The sequence below is a fragment of the Phodopus roborovskii genome, unplaced genomic scaffold, assembly GCF_943737965.1.
Source record: "Phodopus roborovskii unplaced genomic scaffold, PHOROB, whole genome shotgun sequence".
Classification (NCBI taxonomy): Eukaryota; Metazoa; Chordata; class Mammalia; order Rodentia; family Cricetidae; genus Phodopus; species Phodopus roborovskii.
The window spans coordinates 20514641-20533872 of NW_026126409.1; the positions used below are offsets into that span (position 1 = coordinate 20514641).

Here is a 19232-nt window from a genome sequence, read left to right on the forward strand (position 1 = left end):
TTTGGAGTTTACGTGGGGCTCCAGAAGCTGTAGGAGTGCTCTTTGGGGATATGCTTTTTGAGCTTTAAGATGTGCATGATAGACCTACAGGAGAAGTATCCCTCAAACTCAGAGTGCCAGACCCATGCAGCGCTCACCAGGTCCTGATCCCAGCACGCTCCCGAGCATGGCCAACAGCAGTGGGCACAGCATGGCGCCCAGCATGGCGCCTCCTGGAACACCCTCCGGTCAGTTGCAAAGCCGTTGCAGGGGGCCAGGGGTCGTGTGGCACGTGCCTGAGGCCTCTGGTGAGCCACATCCTTGGAGCGTACCCACCCCTACCCCACCTCCATTTGCCACCCACCACTCACCTCAGCTCACACACTGGTCTCCACTGCTACAAAAACCGCACATGGGGAGCTGGAGACTGGGATGGTGTGCAGCTGCCCTCCACCCCTCAAGGCTCAATATAGTAAGTATTCTTTCTAAGGCTAAACTAAGATTTATTTTGAAGATGTGTGGAGAAATTTTTCAAGAAAGAGTAAAATGATTTTCTCTGGGTCTATGCTTCCACAAGCACATGGCTCCTTGGTCTCACCACCATGCTTTCTTCCAACCTGGTTCTCGGCTGCACTTGGACTAAAATTCATGTAATGTCTTCCTTTTTAGAAAGTTACCAGTGCGATTCATTGATTCATGTAGCAACGGCAGATCCTTGATATTCTACAGCACCCACATTTCAGCCCACGTCCTAGCTGAAACCTCGGCCCTGTAGCCACGTGCTTCTAAAGGCAGACTCCTGTCAGTCAACACTCTCCTTCCTCAGAGGTTCTGCTTGAGGAACTTTATTTCTCACTAGGGCTGGCTCACCAGTGTTAGTACATACCCGGCTGTTAAAATACTTATCCTAAAAAATCAACTTTATCTTTTAATGTGTTTTCCTAAAACAGCCATTGTGCACATTTAGCAAAAGTCAGAACACTTAAATTAATAAGACCAAATAGTTGTGTACTTAGAAAGTAACTGGAAGACCAAACAGTAACTTCAAGTATTTTATTTGTTGTAAATATTTTTATTTTAATATGTACATATACACAAACCAAAATATTATTTTAAAAAAACTAATGAAATTCAGTTAATATACCTATTATTAAACTTCTTTATGAAAGATTATGAAAAAATTTAAGTGTTTAAAATTTTAGTGTCAATATCATTCCTTTCAAAGTACAAACTCATTTTAATACAGCTGAGATAGTAACTCACAGAGGACATGATAATTTCTGTAGTTATCTAAGAAAATCATTTCTCCCTTCCTTTCCCCACCCTAATTTTTATGAAAACATTAGTCAAGAGACAAGATCCAGCACACCTTAGCAAATGTAAACATTCTAAATGACTCAATATCAAGATTTGAAATTCAGAGTTGTGAGTTAAAGTGCTCATGATTTCTCAAGTGGTTTTACAACAGCTCATCTGGTGGAAGACATTCTCCATGCTTTGATCAATCCACACCCATCGGCTCAGATCTACTAAACACCTCGTACCATAAAGTGTGCACTTCAATTAAAGCAACACCACCACAATGCTTTACCATGATGTATAAAGAAAATTTAGTGTTAAATCAATTGCTAACATAGTCACTATAGTTGAAAGATCATAAAAGAATGGAAGCCAGGAACTGCTTTGGTGTTAAATCAATTTCTATCATAGTTATTATACCCAAAGATCCTAAGAATGGAAGCCAATTAACTGAATACACACCATATGTCATACTTTCAAATTATACCACGACCTAGTAATTGTGGTTCTTGTGAATTCTTCATGATAGCTGCTTATTTGTGGAGACAATAAGAGACAGGAGTCTGTGTAAATGGCTATTAATCCATGCAAGATGAAAACATAGACATTAGTGGCAGTTAGTCAGTTTTCCTAGGTTAATACATGTTCAAATGTTCAACCAGAAACTATTAATAACTGAGGTCAAAAAGTCAGGATTACATTTAAGCACATAATGACGAATCTTACACCAACAGTTAATTTGAGAATCATTTCAATAGTGTGTTCAAAATAACTTAATCCACATTAAGTGCATTAGATAAACAAATGACCAAAGAGGACATTTTAATGGTGGAAATGTTAACTCTAAATCTCCTGTAGTGTCTGCATGTTCCTGAATCTCTCAGCTCCCCACTGTTTCTTTGTTAATAAAGCTTGTTTTGTGGTAGTTTGTTTTCATTCATAGTTGCAAGAGAAAGGCTTTTCAAGAAAACATCAGGAAAAAAAAAAAAAAAAAAAAGCACTTGCTCAGTTCCCTGAAGATGTCTGAAATAAGAACCTCACATCAGGTGAGGGAACTGTACAATGGAGGTGCAGGAGCTGGCCGAGCAGGAACCAAATTTCCCTGAGACGATATTTTTGGCTGTGGTGGAGGTGGCCTGTGAGGAGGAAAAATAAATTAGCAGAGGGTGTGGACTGAATGACATCATGCTGGGTTCACAACAAGCTCAATAGAACACTACCCTCAGCCTCTCTGACCACAGGTAAGGACACTTTCTACTCTGCTCTGAGATTATTGTCTATAGGGTATTCAGTGGCTAAGGGGACCCAGTTTTAGAATAGTCAAAGTCAATCTAACTAGTCTACAATGGGGAATCACTATCTTTGTGTGTGTGTGTGTGTGTGTGTGTGTGTGTGTGTGTGTGTGTGTGTGTGATAAAATCAGAGGTCAGGGCCAGGGGTCTTCTTTAGCTACTTCCCCTCTTATTTTTGACTCTGCAGCTCACTGATTGGCTAGGCAGACTGGCGGTGAGCTCTAGAGCATCCCCTGTCTCCGCCCACACCTTTCCCCAGTGCTGGGGTTGCAGATAGTACACCTTTGCCGACTGAGAAGTGGGTGCTGGGGATATCCTGCATGTGGCATGCACATCACCCCCTGAGGTTCATCATTACTTTATATTGATGTTACTCCATAATCAATGCAGTGTGAAAGTTCCAGTTTGTTTTTAAAAAGAAAGCCTATGAAACTATGAAATCAAATTGTAAAAGACAAATGAAGCACTTTGGTTGTATGGTGACAATTTGTGGGTAGCTGCTACAAGGGATGGCCCTATGCCAAGCACACAAGGAAGGCACTGAGTGAACTAGAGGACTAGGAAGAGAAGACTTGACGTTTCAAGGAGATCATGGTGAGGGGAATCTAGGAAGAGCTGGAGTGGGAGGGAGTTGGGATGATCAAAATAGATCTATAGATATATAGAAATCTCTAGGAGTGAAGAATTAATTAACTACATGCAAGAAAAAAACCCACAGGTCTTCCGGCTTTCTGTAGCTGACTTGAGGCAAAGGCTTAGCTTCAGTCATTAAAAATAAACAGATTTCTCCTCTAAAATCCATGACTTCACTAGCCATGGGTAGTTGGCTAAGTTTCTAGTACCAGGTGTAGTGGCATCTTGTTCCGCCAATAGATTTGAGGTACGGGCCTTGTGCACGAAGCATGTGCACTCTTCTCTCTCACTCATACACACTTAGTTTCTGTTCCCAGAATCCATATGGTGGTCCACAACTGTCTAAACATCCAGTTCCAGGGAATCTGACATCCTCTTCTGGCCTCCATGTGCACCAACACACATGGTGCACATACATACTTACATACACACACATACTTATATTCATACTGGCAAACCCTCATACACATAAAAAACAATATAAATGTTTAAATTATGAGCATCAAACCACTACCTAATATAAAACTAAGTCTATGTTCACACACAGGACTGAACACCAGATACCTCAAACCAGATCCCTCAGGTGCCAAACCTGACATTTAAACAAGCCATTTACTTACGCACATTCATCTCAATATGCAGACTCTATGCTGTGGACACCTTTCCTAACCTCTGCACCAACTTAATACCCACCACCTCCCACGCCACACTAGAGCACTCTCTAGAAAACAACTCTCAATTTATATATTTTTCTATTCATCCTCAGTGGGATTTCAATGCACTCTTCCTGAACAATAAGGTATACATGCAGAAACCACTGGATATGAAAATATGGCTGAGGAGTGGGAGGAGTCAGATGCATTTCATATGACATAAAGATAGCAACATATTTCACATGTCCTGCAAATTTTGTGTATTGAGTCTATCACTTCAGTTCTGGTGGTGTTAGATTCTGGAATCTGCGTTTTTGTTTTGTTTTGTTATGTTTTTTTAACTTTCCAGTTCTAGGCTGAAGTCTCAACCTGGACTACGAGTATGATCAGAATTATTTTAAACCCATGTGTGATGAACACTAATTACAAAATCCCTGGTTTTCTATTTTTGCAGTGTATTGTTTAGTTTTATCCACAATTTCTACACTTGTATTCCTGGCTCTTTTGTGTAGAAATCAATCTGTCCCTGGGTCCCCAAAACCCGAGAGGTTGGCCTTGGATGTCCCTGGGCAGAATTCTAATTTTCCCTCCTCTGCCCACTGAGCTCCTCAAAAGCTCCTTTCAACTCCCTGGTTCCTCTCTTGTCATCAAAACAGGTGAACAGATCTGTAACAGAAAAGTGTTCTGCAAAGCCAGTTGTCTCCATGTGTTCTGCTCTGGCCTCAGCTCACAATCCCCTACCTCCTGGGTCTTTCTTTTCCTTTCCAAATGGTCACACCCTCCTGCTATCTAGCTTCTCTAGCTATTCTCTGTGAGAAAGCCGGCACCACCAGTTTTTCTACCCCTGATTATTTTAAGGTCCTTGATTGTGAAATCTATACACACCAAAAGCTATACAGGATGGAGGTTGGACTCAGTTTTCTTTAGTGCTTCTTTCTGACATACTACTATAACAACATTCATATAAAAGTTCTTAGAAAGCCTTCCCACAAATTGTGTTTTATTCAGACATGCTCCAAGTTAAATTACCTAAATACCCTGCCCTATGTCAACTTTAAATGGGAAGTTGCAAGGCACTGATGCCTGGATTTTAATGTGTCATCTAAACCCAGTTCCTTCCAACCTTGATGGAAACTGCGGAGGCTGCTTGGCTGCATAGGTTGGTACTGGAAATCTGTTTGCATTCACAGGCTGAAAAGAAAAAAAAATGCATAGTTACTGCTATCATAAACCCATCTTAGGTATAAGGTTATTGTATAAAAGTAATTAGTATACTTCCGAGGCAACTTACAACTTTGGGTAGTTCTGAGCAGGGGCGAGGACCAATGGCAAAGTACCTTTCTAGCAAGCACAAAACTCCTAGTCTGATCTCCAGGACAAAAGATTGAAAAATAGTTTCCTGTTTGACTCATCTTTACTACTAAATGTTATACTTCCTTATTTCAAGGCTATATTTTCAAATTAAATAATACTAAAGTATAACAATATTGAATTAAATTAAATACTATAAATACATTTCAAATAAAATACCCTAAAATTTTATTTGCAAGCCTATATGTTACCTAACTGGTACTATAATGCCAATAATCTATTATCCCTCATATTAGATAGAATCCATAATATTCTTCCTTGACAAGATAGTTGAAATAAAGCAAATATTAACTGGTCTGCAGCAGAGATTGCAAAACAAGTCCAATGTCCTATTTTCAGTCATCTGTAGATTGTAGAGACATAAAAATACATCAGGAAATGTCAGACATGAACTACAGACCTAACAAACACCAAATAGCATTCTGTTATACAGCAGCAAGTGATTATCATTGTTCTCTGCAAGCGAGAAAGCATTTGTTCAGCCACTAAACAAGTCCTAAGAAATAGAAGAAAGTTGAAATCATATCAAGCACTCCAGTTACAATGGTGTGACTAGAATAAATAGAAGAGGAATTTTAGAAGACTACAAAATACATAGAAATGAAATACTATGTTTTGAACAATCATTGGGTCAATAAATCAAAACAGATACAGAAATACCTCTTGAGACAAGAATGTAAACACAAAATGAACAATACTTTCAAGATCCATCTGAGGGAAATCTAAATATAGTTCATAGCAAACTTACGGCAATAAGTACCTATATCAAAAAGAAGACATGCCATTTCAAAAGGAGAAAACTACCAAATGACAACCTAATGTATTATTATAAAACCTAGAAAAATAAGAATAAACCAATCATAAAAAACTGTCAAAAGGAAATTAAATAATGATAAAGTTAGTAGAACTATATAATGACATAGTAGTAGAATTATATAATGATAAAGTTAGTAGAAAATAAAGATGAGAGTAGAAATAAATGAAATACTCAGGAAACACCTATGAAAATAAGGACTTAGGTTTTAAAAAGAAACAATTAAAATAGATTACGTAGGTGTGACAATCAATACTGACTTTCAGTTTGGCAGGATCTGGAATGACCTAAAAGACTAGCCTCTGGCACGCCTGTCGGGGACTAGCTTGATTAACTGGAGTAGGAAGACCCACCATTGTCTGGGTTCAGGGATGAAGAACAAGGGTAATGGTAAAAGTACACCAGGTTTGTCTGTAAATACCCAAGCATTCTTAAAAGTCCAAAGGAAGATAATATTTGCATTAGACATTGCTTATCAATAAAAATAAACCCTTTCTATGCTCTGTAATATACTGGCAGAAATGATGAGGCCCACCCATGAGCTTAGCACCAAATATTTGGTAGCACATCCTAGGAGAGCCAAGTACTGAAACCAGAAAGAACCAGCAGGAAGAGAAACATCCAACCCTGATTCTCAATCCTCATTTTAAGGCAAAACATTCTGGATGATCAATGCCTCTTCCTACATCCTCTGAGCCAGGCCTCTGCTGGCTCCTTTAATTTGAAGACCACCTACAATACCACCCAATTCTTAGTAAAGTTATCTATGTTTAAACCTATGAAACCATCTTTTGATCTTGCCTTTTTGTCTTTAGGATTGAAGATCAAACCTACAGTCTTACGCATGTTAGACGAGGGCACTACCACTGACACGCATTCTTGGCTCCCTTTTATGTCTTTAAATGTGCAGCAATTGAACACCGTAGGAAACACAATTTTAGGAAACTTACAGCTTCTCTAGATGGGGAGACTGGAGAAACATGCTTAGGACCCCCTGGCTGTCTAGAGACGCTTGGACCTCCTGGATGTCGAGGGACACTTGGGCCTCCAGGTTGTCTAGAGACGCTTGAACCCCCTGGCTGTCGAGACACGCTTGCTTGATTTCTGCCATCTGATCTGAAAGACACGATTACTTTGAGTTAATTCATGAGAAAGCATTTGCACAGGACACATTATACATGGCTTCAAATTTCCTTAATGCAAAATAAAATTGTTGGTGATGGTAGCGTTGACAATAAAGGGGAAGCCGGAGACTCCATGTATTTTTATGGCACTCACATGAGTCTCATTCTTGTGGGAATAGAAAGGATTCCTAACCCCATTTCAGAACTCAATAACCTGAAATTCTAACAATCAATGAAATACAATTAATTAGGTCAGTGTTTCCTAACTTTTCTCCTCAATTTTCATTAAAATAGAGAAAATCAAAAGCAAATTCTGAGGCTGCATGCACATTTGGAACAGTCATTTGGTGGCTGGAGACACACCAGCTAAGCACAGTCCCTCTGAGGGATGGGCGTCTGCCAGGCAGGATACATGGAGACTGTTCTCACTGTGTAAATAAAACTGCAGACTCAGAAGTCTGCAGGGACCAGCCAACCACAACTGTGACTGCCTGCAAGGGGGAGGGGACAGGATACTTTCAACTCTGAAGCTCATATCAGCACACTGCAGGAAAGTATGTGACAAACAGTGTGTGACAAACAGGACCCCAAAGTCTGCAAGAACATCTGGAATAATCAGAGCTACATGAGAACCACACGCCTGCACTGGGCTTTGGTGATGTTTCCTCACTTAACCTTTAAAAACCCTACAAAATAGGCAACATTATTATCCTCATTTAATAGGAAATAAGATCAGACTCAAAGAATTATGTCAATTTCAGTTCATATTTTTACCAAATTACTGACACAAATTTGAACTCCTATCTGGTAATAACGCCCTTAACATAAATACTAAATACTGGTTCAATGCAACACAAGTGATTTCTGATGGGGATGTTTATGAAAGTCCACCAAACTGACTGAAAAGCAGCAAGTGTCTGAATTATAAAAACCATAACTTTTTCCCATCAAAACTTATTTCTTAAATTCTGTTTTCAGAACTGTGAGTTGAAACTTCCTTGATAAGAACTGATGTATGAAAGGAAGACATGAAAGTTTCCCAACACATGCCTTATCCTTATCCCATGTTTTAATCTCTTGTTAGAAAACCTAAAGCAAATGTTAAGCCCTAAATTCTACTTGCAACTATCAGAAATCAGTGTAAGGCAGAATGAGCCCTAAGGACCACTATTAACAGCAGACAGACTGTTCACATTCACTGCAGCCCTTCCCCTGCCTGGCCTAAGAGGTGGCTTAGCCACTGGTCTTCCTTCTTCCTTTAATTTATTTGTGGTGTGTGTGTGTGTGTGTGTGTATGTATGTGCGCGTGCGTGCGTGCGTACGTGCCTGCGTGCGTGCGTGCGTGTGTGTGTGTGTGTGTGTGTGTGTGTGTGTGTGTGTGTGTGTGTGTAACTAATAAGGTCTCCATAGATAGTCCAGACCAGCCTTGAACTCACAGTCCTCCTGCCTCAGCCTCCCAAGTACTTATACCACAAGTCTTTGCCATCCTGGCTAGTTCACCACTATCTTTACCCCATGTATATCACATCAAAACAACAGTAAGATATCACAGAACTCTATTTTTGAAAGATTTCCCAGTTCTAGGATAGATCATTAATAATCACTTTAATTACTTAATACACATTTAAAGAAAAGGCTAAGTACTCATACGCTTGAGATCTCTTCTTTCTGAAGAAGGTTTTCCGCAGTTCATTTCTCCTGATAAAGAGGAAAATGGCAACTGCGATGAGGGGGATGACTAAGAAGAACAGCACCAGGAGTCCATCCCTCAGCGCCGTGCTCTTTGCTAGAAAGACAAAATGTAAACTGCGGTCAGTTTCATCAGACATCAGTGTTCTCCACCCAGAATGGACCAGATCATTTTTCACACCAGCATTTTTCTTATTTACTCTCATAGTGTTTCCTCAGGCAAATGTAAGAAAGGACAAAATACATCTGCTGGTCGTCCTTTGTTACCCAAGAGGCAGCATCCTACCCAAGAGGCACTACTGGCACATCACTTGTTCACCGGCTCCTGTCTTCCTACACCATACACAGAGCCTTCCTGGTTCTCAATACAGCCACAGAAACAGCGAGGGGGTTCTTATACATCCTGTTATCTGTTTACCATGTCAGTACTGAAGAAATGTTACAACATGTGACTTTGTTCTTCAGCCAGAACAAATGTACTCCAGTGTGACTACAGAATAATTTTCCCCAGAGAAGATTTGTTCTATGTCAAGGAAACGCATTCATCCTTCCTTAGACGTGTTATAAATCTGATCTCCACAGTGATGGTTAAAATATGGTACACTCCTAAGCAATGTATGAAAATTTTCCATAGTCCCTGCAAGGCCAAAATTCTGGCTTTTTCCCAGCGTGGTAGGTTTTTTTTTTTTTTAAAAAAAAAAAATGGTATTGTATGTGATTTAAAATTATATTTTTATACTGAGTGGAGCATTCTTCCATGTTTTATATTGGATATTTGGTTTTCTTCTTTTCCATTTCTTCAAGCTCACTATACATCAAAGATTTAGCTTTAGCTACAATACAACATGGAAAGGTACTGCCCATTGTTGTCATTCACCTGTCGTTACAGATCTCTTCACATGCAAATGACAAGATAAAATTGACAAACCCTTTAAAAAAAAATCAGTAAAATTTGAGTTGAAAAGGGAATATTATAACAGATACCACTGAAATCCAGAGAGTATTAGAGAAGTTTTTAAAAGTCCAATAAATGAGGAAACCTATAAGATATTGTTAAGTATTTAGACATACATCACCTCTCCTAATTAAACCAAGAGGATATTAAGATCTAGTAAGTCACCAAACACTGAATTTGCAGCTGTACTAGAAAGTCTTCCAGCAATGACTAGGCACAGGCAGACTCTCAGATCAGCTTTCTAGACTTTTAACGACAAACAGACATGGTTCCCTCAAACTGTTCCATGCATTAGAACAGGGAGGGATGCTTCCAATAGCAGTCCTCAAAGCTAGTGTTAACCTCATTCAGAATACGATAAAGATATATCAAAGAAGAAAAAGAGGGAAATAAAGGGGGGGAACTATAGATGAGTATCCCTCATAGAAATAGATATAAAATCCTCAATAAAGTACTTGAAAATCAAATTTTAAAATATACCCTAAAAATTTATACATGGAAAAATAATTATACACTATGATTAAGAAGGTTTTATTCCAGGATGCAAGGATGGCTCAACATATGGTACAAATATCAAAAACAAAAGTCAGCACACAACTAGAAACCCATAGGATTATCTCAAGATACAGAGAACATCCCCTCATGAGAAACACTGGGTAAACTATGTGTGGAAGTACCTCAACATATGTTGACCATTGCCAAGATTATTAAAGGAGACGTACAGAAAGCATTTCCTCTAAAATCAGCAACATGACAAAGGCGCCCACTCGATCTGCAGCCTTCTTATTCATTGCAATACTGGAAATTTTTGCCAGAAAAACCAGCCAAGAAACACTAAGAGGAATAGAAGTTCAACTACCCCTGTTTGCTGGTATGATTTTCTATACATCATTTACTCTTAGAACTGAATTTTAAAATTTAGCTGAACCATTATATACTTTTATTTAAAATCCATGGAATATTAAAATACATGGAAAATCTAAAAAAAAAAAAATACACCAGAGTAAGGGCAAACCAGGGAAATTATCCCATTCATAATATCCCAAAACAAACAAACAAAAAAACAACAACCAAGGCATAAAATTAAGCAAGAAGGTAAAAGACCTCTATAATGAAACAAAAAGACACCCCCATGTGCTCACAAGCTGTTGAAATAACCTGTTACAAAAACCACCTGGAAGCTCAATTGTAGTGGTAGCCTTCACAGACAAGGAAAACATGAGAAAACACATTTGTAAACACAACAGGCCTCAAACAGACAAAGCCATTCTAAGCAAAATGAACAGTTCATCACAGCACTTAATTTCAAAATACTCATAGTAACAAAAACTCCAAAATGGCATAACAATAGGTACACCAACTAATGGGTTCAAGAAATAAACCCACAAAGAGAGAGCTAGCTGAATCTTGATGGAGGAGACAGGCACTTACGTTAGAGAAAAGACAGCCACATCGGCAAACTCATAAAGAACCAAGGACCTGATGTAAGACCCGACTCTGTGTAGTTACTAGAGAGAAACACAGGAAGCATTTCAAGATACTAGCCTGGAAATGTCCTGATTATGAGTCCACACCTATGAACCAATCAGTAGGATTGCAGCAAACTAGAAAGCAAACTACAGAGTGCCTGGCAGGGGACTGAATTCAAATACTTGAACACCAGCAGTAATCCCATCCACAAATGCACACATGAACTAAGTACCTTTTCAAGAGTCATTGGGCCAGGGGGTGGTGGCTCAGTCCTTTAATCCCAGCAGTAGGGAGGCAGAGGCAGGTGGATCTCTGTGAATTCAAGGCCAGCCTTGTCTACAGATTGAGTTCCAGGATAGCCAGAGGTACACAGAGAAACCCTGTCTCAAAAAAAAAAAAAAAAAAAAAAAAAAAAAAAAGTCACTGGGGAAATACGAAGGCAGGAAAGAACATTGTATGCTGTTGGTGGGTCTGTTTTAAAAGCCTAAACTTAGAATAAGCACGGTCAAGCTATACTCCTCATAAGGATATATCCAAAAGAACAAGGCCATAGCAGAGATACATGCATATACATGTTTATTGTGGTGTACTCACAAGGTCCAAAGCAGACCCTGTCCTAAATGGCAGTGCCACTGATGATGTCCTAAATGACAGTCTGGACTCCACTGAGGCAAAACCCTGACCAGGCAAACAGAAGGACTACTGCCAATTAAATAGAACCCTCAGCTCAGCATCCCTCAGAAATGTCCATTTGTCAGGAAAACCCATTTTGTCCCCTACCTGCTCTCTACTGTCAGCAACCTCCAGCAAAGAACGTCTGGGTCCCCATTAACCCAGATCAAGGTCCCTTTGCTAATACCCAGGCTGTTCTGGCCCACACCCCACTTCCAGGTGCTCTAACTCCTAGGCTGCTCTGGCTCACACCTGCTCACCCCCCCCCCCCCCCCACACACACACACACACACACACACACACACACAGAGTCTTCTGAAAACTGGCAAGCCTTTCCCCACCAGTTGTTAACCATTGCCACCAAGAGAAAACCTGGAAGTTTGATCCCCCAATAAACCTTTCTTTCTTCCCACAGTGTAGTCTAGTTTGGTGGTTTCACTGAGCCCTTACTTACAGTAAGATATAGAAACAACTTAAGTGCCTATCAGTGTGAATGTATAAATATAATTACATAAATATAAACAATGGAGTATTACTCAGCCATGTAGAAAAACAAAATTGTGTCATTTATAAGAAAATAAAATTAGGGGCCAGAGAGATGGCTCTGTGGTTAAGAGCACTGGATGCTCTTCCAGAGTTCAATTCCCAGCACCCACATGGCAGCTCACAACACTGGCCATAACTAATGTTAGCAAGGCTCCACAGATCCACCTGTGACAAAGTCTACTTACACAATAGAATAGTAAGAGGCTACCAGTAACAAGTAGTAAAATAGAACCATTACAATACACTACGATAAGTATTACATGAATGTGGTGTTTTTCTTTCCAAAATATCTTACTGCCTGTGCTCATCCTACTTCTCATGGTGATGGTACTCACTGAGATTCAGGCAGGCAGGGAGCACATCTGTTAGTACTCAGGCATCTGTACTGACCTGTCCTTGGGGTTCTGACAGGATAGGCCCTCAGCTGCAGCCACTAAGAGCAACACCTGTGCCTAATCACTATGTTCCCTTTTAAAGGGCCCTGCCCATCTCCCATCCCTCTCTTTCTTTCTCTCCCCCTCTCTGTCTATCTGCCCCACCCTTTCCTTCTGCTCCTGTCCCCAGAGGCAGGTTCCCCCCTCCCCTTCCCCCTTTTTTACTATCCTTTTCCCTTAATAAAAACCCCTCCACTTGGACTCTGTTGCATGGTGTCTTTCTCTCTGGAGCCACTTTAGTCAAATTACAACACCACCTACCAGAAAAAAGGGAGAAACTACAGTGAGTGTGAAGGAATTACCTCTTGCTCTTGCTGGAGGCACAGTGCAGTGTGGCTGGGAGCTAAGTTGGTGCAATTCCTGCTGGCCACATCTGTGTCATGCTAAAGACCTCGGGTTCATCCTAACAGCCAAGGGTAGGCACTGAGCTGAGAGCAGGACACATAGCAAGAGACACAAGGAGAGCAGCAGAGACCTCCAGTGTAATGTGGGTGCACAGGGCAGGAAGCAAGGGAGCTAGACAAGAGCTAAGCTCTAAGGACAGGCAAACCCCTGAAAGAAACTGGACTAAAATAAGACCCCAGAAACATCTGCAAGCAGTGCAGGAAGCATAGTGAACACAATTTCAACACGCAGCTGATGTGGTTAGTGAAGAAAGGAATAAGGATGCCAACTTATGACCAGGGCAGCTGGAGCCCACTCCGGTGCCCGTCAGCGTTACTTACCATTATATGTCGGCCCGCTGTCCACACTTCCTCCATATCCTTTTGTCTCACAAAATGGGGGAGCCCAGCCATTTTCACAGTGACAATTCTTATTGCTATTACACACCTTTAAAATGAGCAAAATACAGCTTGTTAACTGTGAGCATTCTCTGAATCAACTACAGAATAGAAACTAAGAACTAAATTCATAAAACTCATTACCCTCCCCCACATAGACTCTCACTGTGTAGCCCTGGCTGGATTGAAGCTCACTGTCATACACACCACCACAACCAGCAAGTGTGTGTGTGTGTGTGTGTGTGTGTGTGTGTGTGTGTGTGTGTGTATACGCCTGTGCGTTATATGAAATATTTACCAACATGAACAAACTCTCCCAGCATCTACCTAGAAGCCTTAGCAATCCCCACCTAATCATCTTTGGGATCATCACCCTCAGCACTACCACCATAAATAAACCAAAGGGAACATCGCTTACCCCATGGCCGTGACATTTTCCCTGAATGTCACAGTCATAATTCAGGACAGAAGCATTTACACATTGGAAATTTCTACAAATCTGGAAAAATAAAAAAAAAAGAATTAAGTGATATACAGAAAAACTGGACACACTAAAAAGAGTAACAGGGCCACGTGACAGTGCCACATGCCTTTATTGCCAGCACTTGGAAGGCAGAGGCAGGCAGATCTCTGTGAGTTCAAGAGCAGACTGGTCTACACAGTAAGTTCCAGGACAGCCTGGTCTACAGAGTGAATTCCAAGACAGCCAAGGCTAGAGAAATCCTATCTAGAAACAAAACAGAAGAATACAAGGGAAAAAGATCAGCATCATGATTATTTCATTGAGGGATTCTTGTTTTTAATTTATTACTTTCTGATTTGTTATGTAGGGAGTGTGTATGTGCACGTGTGCACACAAATGCCAACATGCATACAAACATATGCAAACACATGTCAGTATGTATGCAAGTGCATTCGACAACATGTGTGTGAAAGTTAAGAGACTACTTTCTGTTGATTCTGTCCTGAGGGTTGAATGCAGGTCATCAGGGCTGATAGCAGGCATCTTTACCCACTGAGTCATCGGCTTTTGGGACCCACCTTTGGGGAATTCTTCCAACTTTCAAGGCATAGTTAATTCCAAAGTTATATATTTTTTAATGTAAAAAAATGAAATTAAGCACGTGCAACTAGGAAGATTGAGTCAGGGTAGGAATAGAAGACAGAAAGAGAGAGAGAGAACATAAAAGAGGGAGCCATTATTTGTTTGAAGAGAAAACTGAACCTAAAGAAAGGTCTAGAGACCTACAAGACAGACTCCAACTAACATTTTGAGCAACAGTGGAAAGGCTACCATAAATACCCTTCCATGATAATGAGATCAACAACTAATTTATCCACCATCATGGAGCCCTCATCTAGTACATGTTGGAAACAGAAGCAAACACCCATAACTAAACACTGAGCCGAACTTAATACAGATGCAGAGAGAGAAGACAAGACCAGGTTGCAGAAACACATAGAGACAGCTGACCTATACAAGAAGGAGCTAACAGGCTCCCAGACTGATACCTGGGAATCCAGTATGGGACTGACTCAGACCCCCTGAATATGTGTCTCAGCTAGAAGGACTGAGCAGTCTAAGGGACCTCAGACAGTGGAACCAGGATGTATTCCTGGTGCACAAAAGGACCTTGCGGACACATCCCCTATGGAGGAATACTCCCTTAGCCTAGAGACAGGAGAGAAGTCCTAGTCCCTACTTCAAATGACTTGACAGATTTACATGACCCTACCTGGATGGCATTGCCCTACATGTGGAATGGGGGTGGGGGGATGGGAGGGGAGGGTGGTCAGGGTGCATGTGAGGGGGGAGAGAGGGTAAAAGGGAGAAAGGGAGGGAGGGAGGAAGGGGGAGGGAGGGAGAGGGAACTGGGATAGACATGTAAAATAAAAAATTAAAAAAATGAATTTAAGTAACATAGAACAAATGATTAAAAAGAAAGATTATATGAATTATAAGAATTATTAAATTATAGTCTATCTTTTGATATGAGTATAGAAATGAAGACCTTAGGAAAATAGTCATAAAGGAATTTTCTTCAAATGAAAAGAAACCACAAGCTGAGTATGAGCATGCACATCTATAATCCCAGCATTTGGGAGACTGAGGCAGGAGGATCATGAGTTTGAGGCCAAAATAAGCTCTGTAGTGAAACCCTTTCTCAAAAAAATAAAATAAAGGAGCATGGAGTTGCTGATAACCCCAGAAAAAGTTCCTTTTAAAATAAATAAAAGAGTGATTTATTTTATAATAAAAGCTATCTTTTATTTTTTAATATCATTGTTATTAGTAAAATGATAGAGGAATTTCTAGGATAAATGGGAAAGAAATCATTACAATTTTATAGAGCTCTAGAGGTTATACCTCATAACAGATATAAAATAGATTTTAAAAAAACCCTAAATATTGAAATATATTTCAAAAATAATTCTCTGAAAATATTGTATTATATTTTATTATTATTATTATATAGTAAAATATCAAGCTACTTTTACTATTCTAAAAAGAACATATAAAAAGGGCTGGAGAGATGGCTCTATGGTTAAGAATATACATGTAGAAGTGACACATATTCAATTCAGCTAATTAACATGGCTGTTGTATTCCAAAGAAACTTAAAGATGTATGCTCAACATCCCAATCAAGCAGAAATTATCACACACACACACACACACACACACACAAACACAAACACACACCTGCCAGTTTTGTTGATTATGGTTTTGAAACTTGATAGCCAGCATCTCTTTCTGTCACGCCAGCATCTCTTTCTGTCACAGCAATCATTTAAAGCCTCTGATCATCCACTCACATGGACACATTGGTTGCAAGCCATGGGCTGGCAAACTCTGGGCAGGGCAAGCACTATGATATTTTTGACCCAGAGACACAAACACACACACATACAAATCCAGGAACTCAAGCTCCCATCCCAAGAATTGTGGAAATCACCTAAGTTTCCCAGTAGGAGCAACCTGACTAACAAACTATAGCACATTCACTGGACAAAGAAATGTACAGTGTATTCCAATATGGAAGACATGAGGACCCCTGCAAAGAAATACAGGTGGAACAATTAGAGTTGGACCCAGGTTTGTTCCTGGTGGCTTTGGATTTTCTGAAAATACTATGATACAGGCTTCCCCCACACCCTACCTCAGAGGGAAGACGCCAGCCACCACTTTCGTATGATTTTTAAAGTGGTTTTTGTTTGTAAATAGAAAACACAGGTTACCTTTCCAGTATCACATTTTGTGCCTTCATTCACCATCCCTGGATCTGGAACATCTGAACCAAGCTGGAAGTCCACACCCCAACATTTGGTGCCTCGGCTAGGTGTCTGAATGATCGCTGGCACTATTCCAAACACTGGCATGTCCTGTACATTCTCACACTGAAGCTTCCCACACAAGGCATTCCTATGGAGAAAGACAAATAATGGACACATGAAATGTATCCAGTGGACACACAAAAGGAGTTTTTACGCTTTTATGTAGATATGTCTGCTGTTCTCGGCTGAAGGAAATCTTAACGGAAGAGGTGAGCTGCAGCAGAAAAGTAGTCACCATAGAGGGTGACAATTAGTGCCTTGGCTTCCTTCTCCTACTCCTTCCCCTCTTCACTGCCTGTCTACGGCCTAGCACAGTCTAACTAATCAAGCTGTTGACATATATAGTGTTTTATAAATAGAAAATAAGACAGAAAAGCCAAATAAGTAAACAAATATCAAGTAAATAAACAAAAGCCTAAGAGGACTATACTCTAGGTACTGAAAGGGAAAGCATATGACTCATGTTTGTGAATGTACACACACACACATGAAGGCACACACACACACACACACACACACACACACACACACACACACGCAAGCACACACAGAAAGGAAAAACTAAGACAGTATCTCTGGATGAGAGGATGGCAGGATTGAACACACAGGATAAATGTTATGACCGAAACCCCTGGGCATTTGGTCTCATACAGTATTAGGGAAGAGGTGCCATCCATCCCCGTCTCACAGAAGAGTGAAGAGGGATGACAGTGAAGGACTCTGCCCAAAGTGAGAGCCTTGAAGTAGCCAAACTAGGATTTACATTTACAGACTTGAACCACAAAGGCACACACCTTTCTCTCTCTCTGTCTCTCTGTCTGTCTCTCTGTCTCTGTCTCGCTGCCTCTGTCTGTCTGTCTCTCTCTCTCTCTCTTTTTCTCTCTTTCCCAAGACAGGGTTTCTCTGTGTAACACTCCTGGCAGTCATAGAACTCTCTCTGTAGACCAGGCTGACCTCGAACTCACAGAGATCTGCCTGTCTCTTCGTCTGCCTTCTGAGTGCTGGGATTAAAGGTATGCACCACCACTGCCCAGCTCTAATGCACACTCTTAATCTTTGTACTAGCTTTGCAGTACTGTCAAAATTCTCAAGTAAGCTTTTAAGGAATGTCAAGTTAGATAAATGTAGTTTCAACATCTTCAACAATCATGAGGCTTTGAAACCAAACAAAGCTAAAAACAAGGATGTGTATCAGGCATGATGCTATATGAGGTCAGCCTAAAGGTCAGCCTAAGCTATAAACAAGGCCCTTTACAAACAAAAGGGGGAATATGTTCAGTCCACCAAACTGCCTACAGATCAGGATGTAGCTCTCAGTTCCTACTCCAGCACCAAGCCTGCCTGGAGCCATATTCCCCACCATGATGGTCATGGACTTACCCTCTGAAACTATAAACCCCTTTAACTCTTTCTTTTATAATCTGGCTTGGGGGTGGTGTCTCTGCACACCAACAGAACCATTACCAAGACAGTCAGTATGACTAAACACTGCCGCAAAGTTAAGGAGCAAGAAGACCACATCCACCACTGTAGTCATGCCGCCGCTGCCACCGCCACTGCCGCTGCTGCTTACCCAGAACCACCTTCCACAAGCCACTGAGCTCAACCAGTGACAGCACATAGCACTGCAGAGTCATCCTCACCAAGCAAAATGCCAGCAGGGTATGTACAGAGTGCAAACACAAAACGGGAAGAAACACATTGGAATTATGTGTCTCTGTCTATAATTTTTATAATAAGTACACATCATGAAAATAAAGCTTCTTATATTTATTTATTTATTTTGTGTTTGTGTGCATGTATTACCCTGCACACATCTACCCCTGCACAGGTATGTCACGCCTCTGTGTAGGTCAGAAGACAACTTGCTAGATTCAGTTCTCTCCATCTATGGTATGGGTTCAGGAGACTGAACTCAGGTTGTCAGGCTTGGTAGAAAGCACTTTAACCTGCAAAGCCATTCCACCAACCAAAAACATAACAAGAAAGTCTGACTTCATCATTTTAAATGCATATAAGGCTAAAAAGAGAAACAATGAAAGACCCAGTTGATTGAGTAAGAGAATGTTTTCTTGCAGGAAAGGGGAGAGCATTCAGTCAGGAATCTTACTGTAGATTATGGATAAACAGAACAAGGTTCTAAACCCACTAGATTCAATGATACACGCAAAGGGGTGAAGTAGT

The 19232-nt window shown here is 40.6% G+C and overlaps 2 protein-coding genes across 2 annotated transcripts in view; both read right to left on the bottom strand.

Annotated features, from left to right (window-relative positions):
• Adam32 (ADAM metallopeptidase domain 32) overlaps positions 1 to 204 on the bottom strand; it is a 64322-nt gene extending 64118 nt beyond the window's left edge. Inside the window, exon 1 of the mRNA XM_051182048.1 lies at positions 138 to 204. Coding sequence (XP_051038005.1) covers positions 138 to 204 — 67 coding nt within the window. The remainder of the gene's footprint in view (positions 1 to 137) is intronic.
• Positions 205 to 1019: 815 nt separating this feature from the next.
• Positions 1020 to 19232, bottom strand: part of Adam9 (ADAM metallopeptidase domain 9) — a 70063-nt gene continuing 51850 nt past the window's right edge. Inside the window, exons 16-22 of the mRNA XM_051182173.1 lie at positions 16953 to 17136; positions 14132 to 14212; positions 13657 to 13762; positions 8816 to 8951; positions 6992 to 7157; positions 4980 to 5047; positions 1020 to 2414 (exon numbers count right to left, since the gene is read on the bottom strand). Coding sequence (XP_051038130.1) covers positions 2321 to 2414; positions 4980 to 5047; positions 6992 to 7157; positions 8816 to 8951; positions 13657 to 13762; positions 14132 to 14212; positions 16953 to 17136 — 835 coding nt within the window. The 3' untranslated portion in view covers positions 1020 to 2320. The remainder of the gene's footprint in view (positions 2415 to 4979; positions 5048 to 6991; positions 7158 to 8815; positions 8952 to 13656; positions 13763 to 14131; positions 14213 to 16952; positions 17137 to 19232) is intronic.